Here is a 16,104-nt window from a genome sequence, read left to right on the forward strand (position 1 = left end):
GCAGGTCACCACGGCAACCTGAATCTCACTTCCTCGCCTGTGAAATGGGTATGCCTAAGAGGGTGGTTAAGAGGATCAAAGATTACATAATAAAAGTCCCTAAACATTTTGTAAATGGAAGAAACCCAGATACAGAGAAGCGATGCTTAGAGACAGTGGCGGGGGTGGCAGGGGAAGGGCCCAGGCCTCACAGTTATGCCCAGGGTGGGGGAATTCGGCCAGGTCGGAGCAGTCTGCATTCAGAACAGCCTCCGTTCTCTGCCCCTACACCAACATGACCAGCCCCCATGATTGGCAGCTGCACTTCCTTTCCTGGCTCTCAAACCAGCCTGATTGTGGTAATACCCAGGAAATGCCCAGATGACTCCGGCTCTGCTTTAAAAGCCAAAGATACAACCAAGGCAACAAAATGCAGGAAAAAGCTGCATTTTACCCCTTGTTTCTGCCAACACAAATCCAGACTGAGCTAAAACCAACGACACAGACATCCCCGCATCTGGGAGATGGTAATAGGGTTAGTGGACATGCGGGTGGGCATAAGGGGTTGCTGTGACCTGGGCATCTGGTGGGAGCAGGCATCACCGCTGCCCGGAGGTGCAGAAAAGTGAGGAGGGGCCAGTGAGGTTCCGAAGGCAGGGCCCAGAGGGACGAAACAGGTGGGCGGGAAGGCGCCTCCAGCAGATTTCGCTGTCTGGCAGAAGCAGCAGTGTGGGTAGGGTGCGGAGTAGGGGTGGGGGTGGGGGGACCAGGACTGGCAGAAGGCCCCAAGCCAAGCACTGGTGGGAGGGCTCACCCAGGGTCCACTCCAGAGTGAAGTGGGTGAGCAGCAGAGCAAAGCTCCCCAGTGAGAAATGAGCCAGAGCTACAGCCAGGCACGTCTACAGCTCACTCGCTCTGGATTCAGCAGCGGTCTCTCCCCTGCAGTCCCCCACCTGGGGCTCAGGCAAAACAGCAGCCCTTCATTTCACAGCGAGGTGACTTCTCCCTTCTCAGTCCGACCCCCTGCACTGAGAGACTGTTAAAGCTGAAGCTCTGACCATCCCAATCCCCCCAGCCCCTGGTTCTCTCTATGCCCTGCCTCCTTCCCAACCACACTGCCTATGCCCAATCCCTTGCACCCCCCTCCCACCAGTCTCATCTCTTCTGAGTCCTCCTTCCCACACCACGGGCTGTTGGAGGGTGGGGTACACAGAAGGTCTGTTAGAGATGGGATTCCCTCTGACAAAAAAGTCTGGGTCTGCAGCATAACTCTGCACCTGGTTGTTCTGACAGCTCTAGACCTAAACCTTTTTTTTTTTTTCCCAAAAATCCTTCCTTGCAGAGAAAGGGGCAAGGGAGAAGAGCAGCGAATGGTTCTGAAAACAAGCTGCAGTGGAATGATCCATCAGCGTTAACAGCAGCCAGTGGACAAGAAGGGAAGAACCAACCAAGAGCCAGGGGTAGACCAGCTGTCCAATATCTTGAAGCTCGAGGGGTGTGTGGACCAAGCCACGTTCAGAGGAAGAGGACCAGGTAAACCAGTTTGCTGTTGAATCACCTTGGACCCATGGCAACCCCATGTGTGTTAGAGTAAAACTGTGTTCCATAGGGTCTTCAATCCCTGATTTTTCAGAAGTAGTTCACCAGGCCTTTCTTCCAAGGCACCTTTGGGTGGACTTGAACCTTCAACATTTCGATTAGCAGCCAAGCATGTGAATCATTTACACCACCCAAAGACGCTGAAACCCAGGCACTGACTACTAATTCCCCAATAAGTATCAACCTTAACCTCTCAGTCAGAGAGACTGAGTCACACTGTGTGTTGTGAAAATCAGAAGGCAGTCGGGGCTTTGACCTTGGCACTGTCCTCTGGGCTGCAGCAGCCCCAGACATGACTGTGAAGGATTCTCCAACGGCTGGTAGAACCACCTTAGTGAACTTGGAGTTCCCAAGCAGAACCCTCCTGCAAAGATGCTTCAAACACCTCCCCCAGGCTGCGTGAAACAGGAGCTGAGGCTGGCAGGAGGGGGCTCTGGTCCCCAGGCCCAGCTGAGGGCAGAGGAGGGACCAGTATGGTGCCCACCCACCCTCCCTCCTTCCCAGCTCTGCAGATGCTCCAGCCGGAGGCCTCCTCTCTCCTTCCCTTCACGCCAGGGCTTAGCACACATCTCCTGCGAAAGAAGGCATTTCCACTCAAAAGGAAGGGCTTGGAGGCTTGGTCATTCTCAATTTGGGGTCCTTCAAGATTGAGAAGGAAAAAGGAGGGATGAAATATGAGCCTTCCCATTCACGAGTGTTATAAACAGTTATAATTTAGCACTGAATAATTGGTTGCTATGGGAACCGCTGCAGTACAGGTTGAAATCATTTCTCCCTCCTGCACTCCGGTCTGACAAGGAGCTTCATCTACATATGCTCAGGTTCCGGGCAGCCCGGTTATTTTATGTAAATCAGAATCCCAGACTTGCTGCCTGCACCTCTCAACGCCTGGCCCCTCTGCAGCCTCAATCCACCGCCTTATCTCTAAATCGGTGCCACCTGGCTGGAGATAGACGGGAGAGGGGGGGGAAGTTCCCTTCCTGTATCCTGAGGACTCCGGAACAGTGGGAGGGCAGGTGGGCACCCGGCTGGGCACACATGGCGGCTCTCTGGCTGCAGCATGGTTCAGACTCAGGATCTGACAGGTGCTTCTCGCCAGGCTCAAAGGGATGCAGGGAAGGGGGCCACACGGGTCCAAGGGTCACTTTGGGGCTTGCGTGGCACTGCCCGGGCATCTCGAGGCCTCCTACCCCTCTTGACCACATTTGCATCTTGGTAGAGAGAGGTGGGAGAGAGGGTGAGGAAGCAAGGGGAGGGGGAGGAGAGAGGCCGGCAGAGAAGAGGAAAGAGGGAGGGAGAGGGAAGGGAGGGGGAAAGGAAAGCAGGCAGGAGGAGGAAGGAAGGGAGGAGAGGGAAGCAGGAGGGTGGGTGGGAGAGAGGAGGAGACTCCAGCAGAGGGACCAAGCCCAGGCTAGCCTGAGACAGACAGACAGACAAAGATTCCAACACAGGCTCAGAGACAAAAATAAAAGCATGGTTTCTGGTCAGTCCACAGACAGGAGGGAGCTGTCTGAGACAGCTTGGAAAATGAAAAATCCTGCATGGTTTTGTCTCTGGGTATGAAAAAGGCAGGAACTGGGCCTCCCAGGCCTTGGAGGCCCCCCCAGTGCACCCTGGCACCTCTACCTCCCCTCTCCCAAAGCCCAACACCGCCTATCTCGGCCGCCGCACCCTGTGCCCAGGAGGGAGAGAGAAAAAAGCCAGCCCTGCTGGGGTGAGGGGCTTCCACAGGCCCCGGTTGCAGCATCCCCAACCCCGTGGCTCCTTCATCTACATTTGGAACTAACCCAGAACGGGGCAGGCCCAGCCTGAAGGCCAGAGATCCCAGGGCCAGACAATGCTCCCCCTCTAGGCCCAGCCTCCACCCAGATCCCCTGGAAGAAGCTGCTGGAGAGAAATGAGGAGGAGCTGGGTACAGGATGCATGGCAGGAAGCCCCTGCCCTCAGCCACCTGTCGTTATGGCAGCCCCATGTGACGGAGTAGACCTATCCCATAGGGTTTCCTAGGCCACAGTCTTTAAGGGAGCAGATCACCAGGTCTTTTCTCCCACTGAGCGGCTGGTGAGTTCGAACCATCGCTTCGAACCAAGCGCTTAACCATTGCACCACCAGAGCTCCTTTCCTCAGCCACTAGGGACCCCAGAATCCACCTCCACCCCAACATCCGCAGAGCCTAGGTGGACAGGAGGGTGAGGGATGGGCATGGAGGCAGCAGAACCAGAGTCACAGGCAGTCTGGGCACCTGTATCCTCCCCCCACAAAAAAAAAAAAACCCAAACCCGTTGCCATGGAGTCAACTCTGACTCATAGTGACCCTATAGGACACGGTAGAACTGCCCCATACAGTTTCCAAGGAGCACCTGGTAGATTCGAACTGCTGACCTTTTCGTTAGCAGCCATAGCTCTTAACCACTGCGCCATCAGGGTTTCCACCTGCATCCCAGGCTCTGCCAACTCAGAACCATCGACCCCTTGCCCTGCACAAGAACTGTCTGCCATGGTGTGGTACCAGAGGGGAGGGGGCGCTGAAGCAGGGCATATGGAGCCCCCCTATGTCAGAGGAGCTGACTCCCTGCATCTCAGTCAAAGATGTGCAAAGGACCAGCTATGGGCAAGCCTCAGTGCCAGGGCCCCTCCCTCCCCTCTCCTGCCTCCACTTCCCCATCTGGATAATGGGAACAGGGAGCTCCACCCCCCTCCCTAGCCCCTCAGAAGATGCTAGAATCTCAAAGCATGGGCCTGTGTGTCTCACTGAGGATCATGGGAAGTGGGAGCTTCCATAGCCCTCTCACCTCAGGGGCTCCCCCAACCCTGGTCCTTCCCTCAGTCCACTAACTTTCCCGCATACGGCCCCATGCCAGCACCCATGGCAAGGCGTAGGGTGTTCTGGGAGGGGACAGACACACGGGACCAGGACCACATGCAGAACTGCGTGAGGACCGGGCCTGCGAAGGCAGCAGGGATGGAGGGTGGATCAGGCAGGGAGAGCTGGCCTTGGGGGATGCTGAGGATCTCTCCATATGACAAAATGGCAGTCAAGGCATGGAGAGGAACATCAGGTGTGACTGCAATACAGGTAGGGAGGGGCTGTGGCCACGATGGCCTGGAGGCCAGGCTTAGGAGCTGGGACAATGGGGCTGCAGAGGGGCATGATCAGATGTTCACTTTAGGGTGCTCCCTCCCCATGAAAGAATGGAGGACTGTAGGGGCAGGGCAGGGCCAGAAAAGGAGAGCAGATGCAGGTGATGGGCCTGGCAAGAAATGCTGACACCAACCACAGCAAAGAGGGTGGAAGCAGGGGCCATGGCTGAGGTGATTCTGACCAGAGGAAGGAGGCCCGGACATCTCCTGCCCTAGTCTTTCCCCAGTTCCCAACAGGCCAGCCAGAGGGTGACCAGTATGGGGACACAGAAGCAAGTCCAGAGTGGCTTTGCCATCCAGACACATCCAGGCTGACACCAGGACACAAGCAGGAGACACAGGCCAAAGGTGGAGATGAAGGCCTCCCAAAGGCACACCAGACCTTCCCCCACCATCCCTCACATGTGAGAGTGCCCTAATGGTCCACAACTGTTTGGCCCTCAAAAGAAGCTCAAGAGGTATAGTGAGTTGAGTACCGTCCTCCCAAAATTCGCACCCACCCAGATACTCAGATTGTGACCTTATTTGGATAAAGGGTCTTTGCAGATTAATCATACGGGAGCAGGGTGGGCCCTGAGTTCAATAACTTATAAGAGAAGAGACATAGAAACAGGCACAGAGGGGAAGACCATGTGAAGATGGAGGCAGAGATTGGAGTGATGTGTCTACAAGCCAAGGAACGCCAAAGATCACCAAAAACACCAGAAGCTAGGAGAGAGGCATGAAACAGCTTCTCCCTCTGAGTGCCCAGAAAGAACTAACCTTGCCCCCTTGATTCTGGACTTCTGGCTTCCTGGACTGTGAGAGAATAAATCTCTGTTGCTTTAAGTGGTCCTTTGTTACGGTGAGCGAGGCAAGGTGATTGCACCTCTCTTATTGCAAATACAGGATGCCTTCTCACGCTCCCCTCCACTGCCATCTCTCCCTCTAATAATTACGGGAGCCCCCTTGATTCTCCCTGTCCTCTGTGGTTGTTCCCCTCAAAGCAGCCAGAGGGTGCTTGTCAAAGCCAAGTCAGATCATGTCCCTCCTTTGCTCAAGGCCTTCCGGCCACCCCATCTCATTCAGGGTATAAGGAGAGACCCACAGTGGCCTCAAGGGCCTCCTTGCCTTGGAGTCCCTCATTCCACTCTGGCCACACATCCTGGGACATTCTGGAACATTCCATAATGTTCTGGAACAGCCAACAGGCATATCCCCTTACCACAGAACTTCTGCACATCCCCAGGTCTTCTCGTGGCACCCTCCTCACTGTGTGTGTGTCCAGAGCCCTTGCCCTAAGGCACCAAGGGCATTGATATGTCACCACTGCACCTCAACACAGCCACCACACCCACTTCTCTCACTGCAAGGCTGGTGGGTCCCACTTTGGGCACAGAGGTGAGAAGGAGTGGAAAACTGATGACAATTCCCCTTGGGGCATCAACTGGGACAGGACAGGCCTGGCAGCGGGGTGGGCTGGACAAAGCTGATGCCCTTGGCTCAGATCCCACCTGAACCCCAGTGACCCTGGGCAAGTTCATCACTGAGCCTCCAGGCCCTTACCAGCAAAGTGAGATGCATACTATCACCTCCCTTGCAGGACGCCTGGAAGACCCCAGATGACACTCAAGACGAGCTGGACACTCAGCATGCAGTGAGCAAACAAATGGGAGCCCCTGCCACTATGTGGTCCTGTTATATAATCTGTCCCCCTCCCGGTGGGAAGACCTTTAAAGGCAAATCAGCCTTGGTTTCCACATCAGTTAAATGGGTGTCCCACCAATTTCTAAGGCTTATCTCAAGGATAAAATGAATCCCATCAAAGTATTTTGAAAATACGTTAACGGGATAGGGAGACAAGGGGTTCAGTGTTCATACCATCATGCCTCACCAACCAGAGTCAGCTGGAGAATGTGACGACCTCTCCTACCCAAAACCAGCTAAGAACCAGGAAGAAAGTAACAGAGGCTCCAGCCACACGGAAGCCACGCAGCTCCTGCACCTTACTTATGAGCAAAGCCATTCTTGCGGGGCGTGAGAGGAGGTCTCCTTATTCTCCTCTGAATTCTATCAGTTGTGTCAGGTTTCCAAACTCACAACAGATCGGATGCAGCACATTAGAAGGGAAGAGAACTGCTAGAAAGCCGATGTGTAGACAGCAGCCAGATGTGGACACTAAGGGTAAGAGGCAGAAAAGCTGAGAGACGGGAATACAGGGTTTAAGCAGCAATCCAGGGCCCCTGAGTGAAGGAACAAGGGACACTGGGGACTTTATTGCATCATGGCCCAGGACAGTCATAACGAGAAAAGGATCATTGATGCTCAGGACATTCTGCTTAAGAAAACAGGGACATTTCTGATACATTTTAGAAAGGCTTCTATAAATGATGCTTAGCACTGCAAGTGCACTTTGCTGTTTTTCACCCAAACTCAGCTGGATGGAAGGCCGCCCTCAAAGGCCCGTGTGGCCTGGGGGGCAGTTACCCCACCCCCTCCACACACCTCTTTCTTCTTCCGCTTTCCTTTGGACTTGTTTTCCTTGAGCTTCTTAGATTTCTTCTTCTTGGGGAGGCTCACCGGCTCCTCAGGGAAAAAGTCATCGAAGCCTTCAAGGCCACCATCTTCTTCTTCTGGGAGAATCAAAAGGAGGAGGGAGTTACTCTGCCGCATCCCCTAGGGAGACCCCCAGGGACCAACCAGGGGCAGAGTCTGCTCAAACACCTATCTCCATGTTCACCCAACCTGGGCAGATCACGGCCACCCTGCCCTCTTGTCTGGAACTCCCAGCCCCACTCACCCTCTCCCCTCTCCTCACTCACTTATAATCTCCAGCCCCATCTCTATTCCCTGCAGACAAATCCATCCACCCTCCCCACCTGCCTCTTCCTGACCCCTCAAAGCCACACACCCCCAGACCCAGCGAAGTAGAAAAACATGGGAGAAAACACCTCCCTAACCTCTCTAGGCCTTTCCTTTCCTCATCTGCAAAATGAGACAATAATAACTTACCCCTGTTGGATAGTGCTCAGGAAACATTGAGACTTGCTGAGCAAGAGTTAGCAATGAACTAAGTAACCTTGTTGACATGCCCCCCAGGGAGAAAGCAGCTTTCTCAAATCACAAAGCCATCAAAGCACATGCCCGGAGGGTGGGGGGGGTCCCTCAACACAGTGGCTGACCCAAGGCCCTATTCTCTGCCCTCCAGGATTCAGGTGTGGCTGGGAGGTGGCTCATGAATGCAGGATGCTGATGGAACACAGGACACCCAAGAACCAGATGGTGTCATCATAGCCTGTGCCGGGGAGCACAGAAGACCCCCAACAAGGAGGATCTCAGGACACCCTGTGGAACCAAGGACAGCATTTCCTCTCCCTTCCTGATGTGCGCTCCCACCTGCACCCCGCAAGCACACACAGATACCTGCAGGCCCCACCCCAGCGACACATCACAGACACCCACATTGCATTCCTGCTGGACACCAAGAAAAACGTGACATTCCCAAGGGAGACACTGCATCCACCCCATGTGGGGGGTTTCTCAAAACTGCCATGATTCCTGACTCCTTCTCTCTCTTCAGGAATCAACAGGCTCGAGAAGAGGGGCCCGGATTGAGAGGCAGGACATCTTTGAGAAAAGCCATGCTGTTGAGCTCCATACCACCCTGGAGAGGGGAGAGGGTGGGCCTGCCTCCTTATCACAAACCAGGGTGGGTGCTCTCAACGGGCTACTCAGAGGGCTTCAGGTGTGACCCCATGGCGGGGCACAGTGGCCCAGGGTCTGACTCCAACAGGGAAACAAGGGATAGAGAACGGCAGTGGAGCCTCGAGTTCAGAGACCAGATGTGGGCCACAAAGGAGAGAGAGGGGTAGGGTCCCCTGGGGGGTGCATGGTAACAAGAAGCCACAAAAGACCACGCACAGTGGAGATACATCCACCCCACACCTCCACCAAAGCAGCCTCCAAAAGGGGCCCACAGAGATCCGCCTTCCACACCAGCCCCTGGTCCCAAGCATTCACACCCAGCTGGCCTGGATCCAGTTCAGGAAAGACCCCTCTTACCCACGTCCCCAGGTATAGCACCCATGTATGCCCCAAGGGGTGATTGGAGGAGGCTGAACAGGCAAAGAGAAAAGCCAGCCGGGACTCCCAGCCCAGCCTGGATGAGGTAGGGGGAAGACCCCCAGCCCAGCCTGGATCAGGTGGGGAAGACACACAGAGAACTTCAGAGTCCATTATCACATGAGACCAGGTACGTGAGCAAGTGGAAGGAGGGTGACATGTCCCAGCCACCCAGGAGAGTTTCATCCAGGAAAGGGGTGTTTTTGGCTGAATCAAGTTTAAAGAAACAGAGACACCCCAAAAATATTTTTTTCAGCGTGCAACATCGTGGTTGGTTGACATATGGTCACATGACCTGCACGGTGTGCAGACACACACATGCACAGGCACGCATGTGCACACCAGTACCCACCCAGTGTGGACACGTGCACTGCCGTTCTTCCAGTCTCCCCTCTTTCCCACAGGCCCCACCCACCGGCCAGGACCCTAACCCCCTCAGAGCCTCAACAGGACAAGGGGGGAAGGATCCTCTCTCCAGCCCCAAGGCGGCCTGGCCTCCTGGGACCATGGCCAGAGGAACAAGAGCTTGTGCTGCCAAGACAGCCCCCCGGAGTGGGGGGGTCATCTCATGCCCAAGTCCCAGCCCTTCCCTGTTTTAAGGGAATGCCAGCAAACACAGAGCTGGAGAGAGGCAGGCCCTAGGTGGGAGGGGAAGCTGCTGCAGAGCCGTGGCTCCAGCGTGGCCAGGCACCAGGCATTCCCAGGGACCAGCTGGGGTGTGTTTGGCCCCACAGAGAGGCGCACTGCTAAAAAGGACTGGGCTTATGGAGGGATCGGCCAGGGCTATGGCACTCAGGGGACCCGGCAGGGAGAGAGCAAGCCCCCAAGTTGAGTTTCATGTGAGTTGGGCTCCCTGAGATCTCCCTGAGTCCCAGCCCTTAGAGCTCTGAGGTGGAAGAGGCAGGGATTTGGGGGAGCAGTTGAGAATGTGTACGGGGACTACCAGCATGGGGAAAGGAAGCGAGCTTATCCTGGAGTGGGAGGCCTGGAGCGGGGGTCCTGGGGGACAGTGACAGGTTGTGGAGTGGGAGGCCTGGGGTTGTGGAGTGGGAGTGGTGATGGGTGCTGAGGGGTGGTGATGGGCCATGGGAGGGGCAGTGGAAGATTCTGGAGTGGGGGCCTGGGGGATGAGTCCCAGTAGGTTGGTTATGGATCCTGACGGAGCAGTGATGCGTCATGGGGGAGCAGTGACAGTCCTGTGGTGGCAGGGATAGGTCCTGGGGTAGCAGGGATGATCCTGGGGGGTGGTGACAGGTCCTGGGGGTGAGGTGATAGGTCCTGCGGGGGGGTCAATGACAGGTACTGAGGGGGACAGGGTTGGGTCCTGGGGGAGCGGTGATCCTGTGGGGGGCCGTGACAAGTCTAGAAGGAAAGAAGGCTAGGGAGGTGCAAATACGCATCCACACCAGCCCACTTCCCAGCCACCTCCGCCTCCACCACCCCCAGCTGCAGGGAGACACCGGGGCAGAACCACCCCCACACCCAGACGGTGCCACCACCGGTTATGTAAGGGCTCCAGGCTGATGCAATCCGGGGGGGCCCTCCCTCCCGCTCCCTCCTCCCCACTCTGCCATCCCTGTCCCTTTCAGCAGAGCGGTTCCCCAGACCTGGGAAGGTCAGCCCAGCCCACATAGTGACTGACTGACCAACTGACCAGAGAACAGACAAGAGGACAGGTAGCTGTGGGACTGTTCTGGAAGAAAGCCTGTGATCTGCCCATGGGCTGCTCCCTGTCCTGCCTGGTGCGGGGGTGGTAAGAAGGAACCCCATAGGACCCCACACTCAGATCCTCCACCCATGGACAGACCCCTTCCCCAGTCCCCAAAAGACCTCCAAGCCCAGGGCTGTCTCACTGGTCCGATGCCCCATCCAAGGAAGTTCTCAGGCTGGCACAAGAGGATGGGGACCCTGCCCTGCCTACCCCCATCTCCAACAGGCCCCTCCTCCGCCTGCACAGCTCTGGTGACCCTGAAAATACCCAGGGGCTGGCCTGTGACATCACCTCTCCCCTCCATCCCCACTCACCTAGACTTCACCCCAGGCCCGTCCTCCCCACCCCACCTAGATAAAAATCAGAGCTAGGGAGTCCCGTCCCTGTGCCCGGGACCCCACTGCTCCATCCTCCGCCAACCCCCGTGGCAGGGGCAGAGCCGAGGATCACAGGGTGCAAAGACTCAGGGCACACAGGCAGCCAGTGGCTCAGGTGGGAGCCCACTGTGTCTGACTGCCTGCAGACCCTGGGCTCACCCACCCTGGGGGTGAAGGCCCTGGAGGAGGACGGGCCACACCTCAGGCCTCCCTGACCTTCCAAGTCCCCACTGTTCCACCTGGCAGTGCCCTCCAGGCTCCAGCCCACCCATCAGAGGCCTGAGGCTCCTATTGATCTGAGCTGGGCTATAATTAGGACCCATTAGCCTTGTTATCTCCTACCTCCTGTGTTGGGAGAAGAAGGAGGAGGAGGAGGAAGCCTGGGGAAGAGGGCTGAGAGGCTGTCGGGGACAGGGAGAGAGTAGGAAGTGGGGATGCAGCCTGGCCAGAGCAGGGAGAAAGATCTTCTGCTGCTTTTTTCTCAGCTCACCCCCTCCTTACAGCCCCCTCCCTGCTGCACCCCAGGTTAGCCTAGGCTGAGCCAAGACAGGATGCAGCCCTTGAACTGTGTGGGCCCTTCTCAGAATACAATGTTATCAGAGCGACAGGAGCGAATACTTACATGCCACCGCCACATGATCAAAGCACTTTGCATATATCAATTCATCTAACCCACATAACAATCCTGGGAGATGGATACAATTATTATCCCCATTTTGCAGATGAGAAAACAAGCCCCGTAGAATCTCAGAGCTTGCCCAAAGCTCAGTTTCACAGCTGTAGGTGCCAGCGTAAGGTTTGAACCCAGGCAGGCTGATCTAGGCCACTCTATGTAGTACTCTTCCCTGGTCCCTGCCTCTAGGCATGTGACTTTTTCCAGAACTCACAGACACCCCATATTTACTCAATGTGCATTTTAAAAGCACTGCCTGTGTGCCAAGGTTGGGCTGCACCCTGGGACACTGAGGTGACTCAGGCCAGTCTACCCCAAATCCCCCATGTACACATTCATGGGTCATGCCCCTCTTCCCCAGCTCCTGCTCCCATCTCCTGGGGAGGAGCCAGGCAAGAATGCAGCCTACCAGTGAGGTTTGCAAGCACACGGTGACCAGAACAAAACAAAAGCTTATGATTGTGCACGAAACATGATGGTCATGTGATTCTCAGGGGTCTAAAGATATGAGGTGCCGAACTAGGAGCCAGGCCAAGAGCTCCATCACAGGGTCTACCACCAATGGGTCCCAGCTGAGCAGTCCTTCTGGGGCTTGGGGAAGGGGCTCCTTCTGTCTCCCTGCCTGCCCCTTCCCCCTCTCCCCGCCCCCCCCCCCCCCACAGCCCAGCACCAAGCAGGGACCAGGACCTCCTGGATTTCAGGAGGAGGACCAGAGGAAGCACACAGGCTTCAAGTCACCACCCCTCCCTGACAAGTCACTTCGGCAGACCCCTCACCTCTGACCATGGGTCTTCATCTGTAAAATGGGTCTAATATTGTCTTTCTCACGGGGTTATGCAGAGAACTAAAAACTGCAAATGAAAAGAGCCCACACGATGTCCAACAGATACTCAGTGACCAGGAGGCAAAATCCAAAAAAACACAGGAGGGTCAGGAAGATTGGTGGCAAAGGGATGGAGGTGAGGGTCCTTCCAAGCCTGTGGTCCCCAGTTCTGGCAGTGCTGAGCCAGGGTCCTCAGGGCCACCCCAGAGCTGACCAAGGAGGGGGTCACCAAGACTAAGACTTCCCATTAATCTTTGGACCACCTCCCACCCCACAAGCCACGGGCCCTATGCTGATAACGGGGGGCAGTGCTCCTGCCCAAGAGAAGATTAATAATTCATTTATGATATTTAACAAAACCCAGACATCACCTCACCGGTGTCTCATCAGAAGAAGCATCAGTCCTGTGAGCTCGAGGTGGGGGGACATGACAGGACTTTTGGAAGTGATTGGAGCCTAGGGGAGTGTGTGGGATGGAGGGGCCAGGGTAGGCAGGGAGAGGTCCCCCAGCAGGCTCAGAGCACTGGTGGGGAGAAGGAAAAAGAGCCAAGGAGGGGAAGAGGTGGGGAGACAGACCTGGAGGGCCAGGGAGAAACAGGCGCAAAAGAAGGACACAGAGGGACACTAGACAGAGAGAAGGACAAGAATGGGCTCAGGGAAGACAAAGACTTACAGACACAGAGACAAGGACAGACAGAGAAAGGAATAGACACCAAGTGAGAGAAAGAGACAGAGAGAAGAAACAAGAACAGAGCCGAAGACAAGGGAGAAAGTCTCGGTTTTACCTATAGAAGCCCCAGAAAGTTACACACCACACACTGTGCTCTGTACCTGGCTAAGAGAAGATGCTCAAGGAATCTATGTTGACTGGAGAGATGGAGGGATGGAGGAATGGAAAGATGGAGGGATGGACAAAGATGAATGGATGGATGAACCGATGGTGGTGGATGAACAGATGGATGGTGGATGGACGGATGGTGAGTGGGGCAGGTGGATGGTTAGTTGGTCAGTTTTATGGCTAGATGGGTAGATGTGTGGGTGGGTAGGTAAATGAATGGATAAAGTCATAGATGGATCTTGGCCCCTGATCAATTCAACGTGAGATGAACATCCCACTGGGCAAGACACCAGGTAAGGTGTGCTAGTCACTTTGCCTCCCTCCTCCCAGAAAAGGATATTATATAGGATCAGGCTCTTTGGAACCTTCCCCAGCCTACATTTCCCTGGGTGTGGCTGGGAAGCTGATATGGCACAATCCCTTGAGAATCATGGCTGTCACTCCTCCTGGCCCCTGGCCCGAGGGAAGGCTAAGATATTCACAAGGCTGGGGTCAGTCCTGTGGGCACGGGCGGCGTGGGCCAGTCAAGTGGCACTGGGGCCAGAGTGGCCACACCACCCAGTCATGAAAAGGGCCAGGCTCTCCAGCTCTGGAAGACTCACCCCTCTGGGTGTGATTGAGAAAGGGCTGGGCCAACAGGGCAGGGAAATGGCTGGCCCAGTGTCAGTCCATAGTCAGGACCACATCTTCAGAGGAAAAGGCCAGGGTTGCCAAGCCCCTCTCCCCACTGCCACCAACCCTACCATGGGATTTCCACTCCCTGCCCTCCTCTGGCCCAGGTCCCCTCTCTCCCAGCTTACTGGATGAGGGTGCAAGTCTCAGAAGCATTTCCTTGGGGAAGGCAGGGTATCCAAGGTGCCCCCCCTTGGATGGTGCTAATTCTAGCGGCCACTGTTGATGGGGCACCTCTTACGGGCTGGGCACTGTGACCTAAACGTTCCATGTGCACCGTCTCACCAGCCCTCATAATAACCCTCTGTGAGGTAGGAAGTGCTACATCCCCATTCTACAAATGGGGACACTCAGACAGGGAGACCGGGGAGCTGGCCCAAGTCATTCAGCTGATCAGCAGGAGAGCTGGGATTGGCAGCCTCATCGCCTGACTCTCGAGCCCTCACTTTAACTAGCCCTCCAATTCCCAGAATTCGGCAGCTGCCGGTCCCTGCACCAACAGAGGTGGGCAACCACCCTGCTTTCTCCTTGGAGCAGACTCACCCACTGCTTCACCACCAGTGGAGCACCTGGCACTGCCAGAGAGCGGTCGGGGCAAAGCCCCAGGTGGGAAACAATAACGCTGCTGCACTGGAGCAATGCCAAGGGGACGTGGAAGGTGGGGCAGAGTTAAAGAAAAGATGTGACAAGTAAAGTGTCCACTGCTAAGCATGTTCGAACAATAGTGAGACAGCGCTCAAAATACTTGCTCCTCCAGCCGCAAACTACAGTGTTTCAGAACAGGCTGGTCTCAGAACAGGCTGGTCCCTGGTTCATGTGGGTCACAAAGCTCAGGCCCAGGGCTGCAAGGAGGGAGTAGTGGAGGGCTGAGGGGCTGCTGGCCAGCTCTCTGAGAAGATACATGGGGCCTGGGGCCAGGTGTGACCCAGGACTCCCAGCCCTTAGATGCTGAGACTACAACCTTCTCCAGATCCCCCATGGTGCCAGGCACTGGGCCCTGCAGGGGATCTCAAGAGGGGACCACAGACAAAGATGTAAACTTATAAGAATTATTCCAGAGAGTGTAACTGCTGCCAAGAAAATAAAGCAGAGAAATTGGCTAGAGAAAGACAGGACAGGGCCACATTTGAGCCCAGGGATCAAGGAGGGCCTCCCCATGGCCAGGCAAAGATCAGAGAGAAGCACAGGCGGGCAGAGGTCACAGCCAGTGCCCAAAGGTAGGACCAGGCTTGGGACGTTCCAGAAGCAACAAAGAGACCAGTATACGGCAGGAGGTGTGGCAGACTTACAAAGGTGACCTGGCTGCTGAGTGGAGGGTGGCCTGAAGAGGGCCACAGTGAGGAGGCTCTGAAGTGAACAAGGCTGGTGCGGTGTGATGGATCACTTTTATATGGCCTTTCTCACCATGGTCTCGTAACTCTCACCAAATGACTGGGTGGGACTATGCAAATAAGGTGCTTGTGGCCCACCAAGGGGATTGGACAGATTACTGCTAACGCAAATAAGGTGCACAGCACCCTTGTGGGGCTAGGACCATGCAAATAAGGTGTATGGAAGCCTAATCAGGGGATTGGTCAGTTTTGCCATCCCACTAGGCTTAAAATGAGCCATCCCAGAGGTGGTAAGCAGGTACCTCGTGACCACCAGGAAAGAAGAGCTAGGCATGGAACACATCTTTTGGAACCACAATCCCTGCACTGAAAACCGCCTAGACACAGGAGACAGAAACAGAGAACAGTAACACCGGAGACAGCAAGAGACAGTGAGAAGCAACGGCAGAAAAACAGCAGCAGCAGAAGCAGGAGACTGGCAAAAGACAGCACAGTGGGCTTCCTGGCCCACAGCGCAAGGCAGTTATAGTGGGTGTGCCAACCCACAGGGTGAGAGAGCTGAGAGCCTTCGGGCACGAGGCTTACTGGCAGAGTAGGATACCTCCAGGCACTTATCAGCAGAGCTAAGAGAGCTTTGTAATACTTGCCTGAGCAGGGCAGAGGCCAGGTTGGCCCAAGAGACCCAAGGGCCCAAGTGGCCCAGGGTCAGAGAGAGGCCTCCCTGTGGCACACCTGAGCAGAGGCTATCCTGATCAAAGAACTGTATCCTACGCATTCCTGAACCTGAATTATAACCTGTTATTTCCCAAATAAACACCAAAATAGTGAGTATTGTGAGTTCTGTGTGGCCATTGCAACA

At 55.5% G+C, this 16,104-nt stretch overlaps 1 protein-coding gene across 3 annotated transcripts in view; it reads right to left on the reverse strand.

Moving 5' to 3' along the window:
• Nucleotides 1-16,104, reverse strand: part of CHD5 (chromodomain helicase DNA binding protein 5) — a 78,267-nt gene that overhangs the window by 59,682 nt on the left and 2,481 nt on the right. For 2 of the 3 annotated variants that reach the window (XM_049877748.1, XM_049877746.1), the window contains exon 2: nt 7,204-7,331. In XM_049877748.1, the coding sequence (XP_049733705.1) occupies nt 7,204-7,331 (128 nt within the window). The remainder of the gene's footprint in view (nt 1-7,203; nt 7,332-16,104) is intronic. The other variant, XM_049877747.1, reaches the window with a different exon arrangement.

This window comes from Elephas maximus, chromosome 3 (genome assembly GCF_024166365.1).
Source record: "Elephas maximus indicus isolate mEleMax1 chromosome 3, mEleMax1 primary haplotype, whole genome shotgun sequence".
Lineage (NCBI taxonomy): Eukaryota > Metazoa > Chordata > Mammalia > Proboscidea > Elephantidae > Elephas > Elephas maximus.